This window comes from Procambarus clarkii, chromosome 56, assembly GCF_040958095.1.
Source record: "Procambarus clarkii isolate CNS0578487 chromosome 56, FALCON_Pclarkii_2.0, whole genome shotgun sequence".
In the NCBI taxonomy this organism is placed as follows: Eukaryota; Metazoa; Arthropoda; class Malacostraca; order Decapoda; family Cambaridae; genus Procambarus; species Procambarus clarkii.
In genome coordinates, this window is record NC_091205.1 from 25,949,456 (window position 1) to 25,955,460 (window position 6,005).

General features: G+C 37.4%; 2 protein-coding genes across 3 annotated transcripts in view; both read right to left on the reverse strand.

Annotated features, from left to right (window-relative positions):
• Positions 1-230: 230 nt before the first annotated feature.
• On the reverse strand, positions 231-5,041 carry LOC123770802 (centrosomal protein of 19 kDa). 2 transcript variants are annotated; one of them, XM_045762960.2, is made up of 4 exons: positions 4,885-5,041; positions 3,977-4,176; positions 2,940-3,101; positions 231-2,156 (listed from the first exon to the last, which is right to left on the reverse strand). In XM_045762960.2, the coding sequence occupies exons 2-4, from the start codon at positions 4,163-4,165 to the stop codon at positions 2,019-2,021; spliced, it is 489 nt and encodes a 162-aa protein (XP_045618916.1). In that variant the 5' UTR covers positions 4,166-4,176; positions 4,885-5,041; the 3' UTR covers positions 231-2,018. The 2 variants fall into 2 exon arrangements, with proteins under 2 accessions (XP_045618916.1, XP_045618915.1); XM_045762959.2 differs by having other exon boundaries at positions 4,837-4,993.
• The window catches only part of LOC138353132 (centrosomal protein of 19 kDa-like), a 136,899-nt gene continuing 131,124 nt past the window's right edge, over positions 231-6,005 (reverse strand). Inside the window, exon 5 of the transcript XR_011223077.1 lies at positions 231-993. The gene's annotated coding sequence lies outside the window, so the exon portion shown is untranslated. The remainder of the gene's footprint in view (positions 994-6,005) is intronic.

A 6,005-nucleotide genomic window follows, 5' to 3' on the forward strand; every position in this document is an offset into this window, starting at 1 on the left:
CGCGGAACGCCAGGCGAGTGTCTTACCACTACACCACGGAGACTGAATATAATATACACAATTGGGATGCAGACGTTCCTTTAAATATATTTGGTTAAATATGACCGCGTTGTTGACGTTGTTGATCTTATACTGTAGTGTAAGCTTTCTATGCTTCTATTTTCTTAGTACAAGTAAAGTATTAAGAATTGCAATCAAGTTACCAAAGTTCATGGTAAAGAAATGCTGGCAATTATTGAAGGTTTTATTTTCTACAACATTTTGTTCCTCTCCGGAGCATCAGGTAAAGAATAAGTACATAAGATACATGTGAACGAGTCAAAAGGAGTATAAGGCGAGGTATTGGGGCAATTAAACCATAGGGTAAAGGAACAGGGTCAATCAACCATAGGGTAAAGGGATAGGGCCAGTCAAACATTGGATAAAACTTTGGTACTCTTGGTGGGCTGGGAGACCTCAGTAGAGACATCATTGTCTGGTGATGTTTGGTGAGATCTGGTTCTGAGTGTTGGCAAGGAAGCGATATTGTTATACTGTATATTTAAGGCGCGTCTTTTCTTTTTAATGAGTAAAGATTCCAGGATTTGCAATCTTCTTTGGTCAGTGGAAGATTCCAGGATTATTATATTATCTACTAGCATGTTCCTAGTGCGTGATCAGTTATTTAAACATAACACTTAAGTATCCTAAGTATTCAATTTTTTTAACTAGCTTCACAAGCTTGTTACTTGCTTAGCTAAATGAACTATGGGATTCAGTTCCTGAACTCATTATGTGCCTCTGTAACTTTTTCCACCCACAGGACTGGTATGGGGTGCATACTAAATGACTAAACTAACAGTATGGTCCTGTTGTAGTCAGACTGTCATCAGTATAAGGGGAGGAAGCTTGGGCTTCGAAGCTGTGACAGGGAATCACTCAGGTTATGGTACCGTAAGTGTTAAAATGATATACCTTGCATACATCATATTTTTAGTTGATTATGCTGTATCTCTGCTTACTTTAGCGCCTGAAAAGAAGCTTAGAGGGGTTAAACAATACAGATCAAAGCTCTGAGGATTATCGTTGGGAGTCCTCGTGCCACAAAGATATTTAATATGAGAAAGGAACTTAATATTCCGAGTATCATTCATCGTGTTACTGAAGTTAATTTTCTAATTGGTATAAAAATACTTAGGCTAGCTCATCGTAATCCTTGCACAAAAGCCCTGCAGACATTTATTGAAGGTCAACATTGTTCAAAATGGATTACTGAAATTGCAGCTGAACTCAAAATATAAGAGATTTATAATTTATACCAAACCAGACATGAAAGGGTTGATTTTATTTAAACGTTTAAAATACTGAGCAATTTGGAGGATATTGATCCAGACTACTTCTTTAAAAGGTCAGATGGAATATAAATAAGAAGTAATGGTTTCAAGCTGAACAAGCCACAATGTAAGAGAACAGGGTGGTTTTTCATAATCTACAAGCTGAAGCTGTAAATGCCAAAACATTACTGCAATTCAAAATCCAGATGGATAAAATTATCAGGGGTAAATGGGGAGACTTTTGGCAATAAATAGCTGCTGGCTTCCTGCCCTCATCAAGGCCGGTCCTTGAGTAAATTCAGGTAAATCTATGCAAAGTATTTAAGAGTTTTAAGTAAAAAACTAGCAGTACTGTATGTTTACATAATCTCCCCATCTTGCAGGATGGTTTATCATACCAAGCTTTATCTTTTTTTTTTAGTGTTGGTAACTAATTGTAGTGCAGCTACATGTCTGTGTATGTGTGCGAGAACTTAGCCAGTTGTTAAGTCTGACACTAGCAGTCTATGTCATCGGCTTTTCACGTCACACCTACACCATTTAAACAGTTACAGCAATTATACTATACTCCAGTCCCACCCAAATGTTCTATCTCACAAGAAATAAAGGTAGTATTTATTGTACTTTTACAATATAGTAATTGAATATATATGATAAATATAAATAACATTTAATCCAGGACTCTATAAAAAAAAAAGGGAATGGTTAAGACCAAAAATCCTCGTCAGGAGAGTCCCACCCAGCCTCCACTTTATCACTGGTGTCAAACTCTACTTGCCTGTCATACTCGTAGCCAGGGTCCCCTGGCTTAAGCTGATTCTTCTCAAAGCTGCTATTCATTACCTGCAATGTTACCATTATATTAAATACATGCCATGAACATTATTAACCACTTAACATTTAAAATAAAATTATGTAATAATTATAGTTGCTGATTAGTCTGGATTCCAAATTTAAATTCTAGTTTTATCTGAAACATTTATGATTAGTGGCTGTTTATACATTTACTGTTTATTATTACAACACCTATACCATATTGTATTTATGCAAATACAAACTTTGTTTTGTACAAAAATTTTAATGTTAATATTCCATCTGATTTTGTATACAGAGCCTACTGTATCTCACAGACAAGAGCTATGAGGAGAAGTTAAAGGCATTAAATATCCCTAAACTAGAAGACAGAAGAAAAAGAGGCGATATGATCACTACGTACAAAATACAATAGTAACGAGAATCAATAAAATTGATAGGGAAGAATTCCTGAGACCTGGAACTTCAAGAACAAGAGGTCATAGATTTAAAATAATTAAACAAAGCTGCTGAAGAAATACTGTATGAGAAAATTCACTTTCACAAACATAGTGGTAGACAGATGGAACAAGTCAAGTCAGAAGGTGGTGGAGGCAAAAATTGCCAGTAATTTTAAAAGCGTTATGTAACAGAGTGCCGGGAAGACGAGACACCATGAGCGTAGTCTCATCCTGTAACTACCCTTAGGTAATTGCATTATCTTGCATAGTAAAATAAATTGAAAAGGCACATACTTGCACACATCAGCAAAAAAAAGACATGCTGAGCATCTATTACCTACATAAATCAAATTTACAACACAAAAAATCACACCTTTTTTTTCTTTGCAAGCTGCTCATCATCTAGTTTGTTAAGGTCTTGGTTAGGGTCCACACTGTACTCTTTAGTTAAGTTGGCTACAGCTTCTTCCACCGTCCGTCCCTTCTGTACCTCTTGCAAGATGCGCACCATTTTCTCTAATCTGACATTTGGAACCTAGAAAAACATGTAGGTTTACCAGACAGGGAAATGTGTTAATGGAAAAAGTTAATTATTTATCAGTAACCATGATGTGTCCAAAATATTTGTTAATGTTTTCCAAAGATAATTTGATTATATTGTACTGTAGTTGTACTTAAGATTCACACTTGTATGGATTTACATGTGCAGTTTTCTACAAAAAGTTAAAAAAAAAGACATAAAATAATGCTATGTAAAGTCTATAATGCAATGGTATATCAACAAATTTGGTATTGGGATGCCAAATGGTTGTGGTTTCCAGTTCACAAGCCAGGTTGTGACTATATGTGAAGCACTGCCTACTTTATTATGGCTTTAATTCATAAAATGCTTATCCTATATATCTGGATGTCCAATTTACAATTATGGTACTTTTTAAATGAACAAGAATTTTATATTCCCCACAACATCATAGATATAAGAGCAGTACTCTGTGATGTATACAGTGGTTGAGTCCTCTTGGACACTTTCTCTGCCACTAGCCCTAAGGTGTGGAGGAGTAGGTACAGTATATATCCTAGCATTACAGTTACAGTACGTGTATAGAAATTTTGAAGCAGCAACAGCATGCATTTGTTTTCAAAGTATTACTCAAGGTCTCCCCAAAACCCTCCCATGATGGTTTAAATTGTTCTAAAATCTGCCACCAGTGGGTTGAAAGACCCTATAACAATAGGAAGTTTCCTTGTACCACCACGTGGATGTCTAGAAAGTTTCATCTGATAAGTGAAGACTCTCCAGAAATTAAATTCACCAAAATTTTGGGAGAAAGCAGAAATTAGTGAAATCTATAAGGTATCCATAGAGGGTATACAGTACCGAATAACAAAATACAGTACACAAGACTCAACTTTTTCTAAATGATCCTTGTGTCGTTGCTTTAACTCCTTCAGGACAGTATCCACTGAGCCAAACTTGTTCAAAAATCTAATGGGCATGACACGCTGCCTCTCTTTTCCTGCTCCTCCCTGATAAATTAGAGTCAGGGCTGGTGGCTGAGTCCGAACGCCTAATTTCAGGGGAACCACCTGACTCTCCATTGCTCTGGAATCTGAAAACATCGAATGCCAGTAGTCTAATTATATTTTTTTTTAGAGTTAATGAAAGTTACTGTACCTAACTATCACTGTTCTATTTCCAATTACAGTACTGTATTTTCAATGCATTATATTACAACAATGAAAATCAAGCTTTGAATGTAATGAAACATCCTTTTCAGGTGGACTATCAGAAGAATCCAGAGGATATGTAATGGCATAACCAAGTCTTAAGAAAAAGTCAGGCATTTGACACCCACATTAGCATACCAAAAGCCAGACAAAAATTTGGTCAAAATAAAACAAAGCTACTGCTAGAAATAAAGAAATGGGACCTAAGGCCATGAAGAGAAATTTTCATTGTTGTGGGTGAGGGGAGGGAATTAGCAGGGAAAAGTGCCAAAACTTCATAGTGCCACTATGACTATATAGCACTTGGTCACTTGTTCAGGATAAGGAACCAACCATCTGGATGAAACCAACTGCTGGCAAACAATAAACTGGCCCCAAACCGAGGCCAGTTTACAATATAGACAGGTAAATTCAGGTAAAGAATGATAGGTAAAACTCTGGTAAGGAATAGTAAGGAAACTCTGGTAAAACTCTAGGTGCCGAGGGTTGAGTTCCGACTTAAAGATAATTAAGTTTGTTATGTCATTAGAGCAATCACTTACAATATAGACAATCACATATTAATACAAAACTGGTCAACCAATAATGACCTCGTGCCTGCAATTTATCAGGAAATAAGGCGTTTCTGCTTTATTATGTGTCTAGGTCTTGAGGAGCTTGGACAGGGAGGGATACGGCCTCTCACAGAGGACGTCTCTGATGTACAAGTACACACGTCCATGTCAGCCTCATCTACGGAGAACTTAACTTGGTGCCGAGGGTTGAGTTCCGACTTAAAAGATAATTAAGTTTGTTATGTCATTAGAGCAACGCAGAAGACGTTTTATCTTAGAGATAAATCAACGTGAAAATATAATAGCTTAATAAAAAGTTTGTTAATTGATATACCGGACCGCAGACCCCAAAGCAGCAGCCCGCTGCTCTATCAACTGAGCCATCTTAATGCTCACCTAGTTGTGCTTGCGGGGGTTGAGCTTTGGCTCTTTGGTCCCGCCTCTCAACTGTCAATCAACTGATGTACAGATTCCTGAGCCTACTGGGCTCTATCATTCCATTTGAAACTGTGCATGGAGTCAGCCTCCACCACATCACTGCCTAATGCATCCCATTTGTTAACTACTCTGACACTGAAAAAAAGTCCTTCAAATATCTCTGTGGCTCATTTGGGTACTCAGTTTCCACCTGTGTCCCTTTGTGCGTGTTCCCACCATGCTAAAATAGTTTGTCTTTGTTCACACTGTCAATATCTGAGAATTTTGTAAGGGGTGATCCTTTCTCCCATTATATGCGTTATTGTGTGTCTTTATTGAGTATTTATATATATATATATACACACACTTCCCATCCTCATCGAGGCCACTAGAGATAGTGGCCCCTTAAGTAAATTCAGGTAAGTATTTACATCAAGTGTGTAGTAGGAGAGATTACGGGAATTAAACCTCACGTCACTGGGAGACAGGAGTTAGAGGGAGATATGATGATCACATATAAGATTCTCAGAGGAATTGATAGGGTAGATAAAGACAGACTATTTACCACAAGGGGCACACGCACTAGGGGACACAGGTGGAAATTGAGTGCCCAAATGAGCCATAGAGACGTTAGAAAGAATTTGTTCAGTGTCATAGTAGACAAATGGAATGCATTAGGAAGTGATATGGTGGAGGCTGACTCCATACACAGCTTCAAATGTAGATATGATAGAGCCCAG

Excerpts from the sequence above, each read along its gene's own strand:
- LOC123770802 (XM_045762960.2), bottom strand. The coding sequence starts at position 4,165 with ATGGAGAGTCAGGTGGTTCCCCTGAAATTAGGCGTTCGGACTCAGCCA. Across the intron at positions 3,102-3,976 it reads ACAAGGATCATTTAGAAAAA|GTTCCAAATGTCAGATTAGA; the intron begins GTTGAGTCTTGT and ends ATGTTTTTCTAG. Across the intron at positions 2,157-2,939 it reads AGCTTGCAAAGAAAAAAAAG|GTAATGAATAGCAGCTTTGA; the intron begins GTGTGATTTTTT and ends GTAACATTGCAG.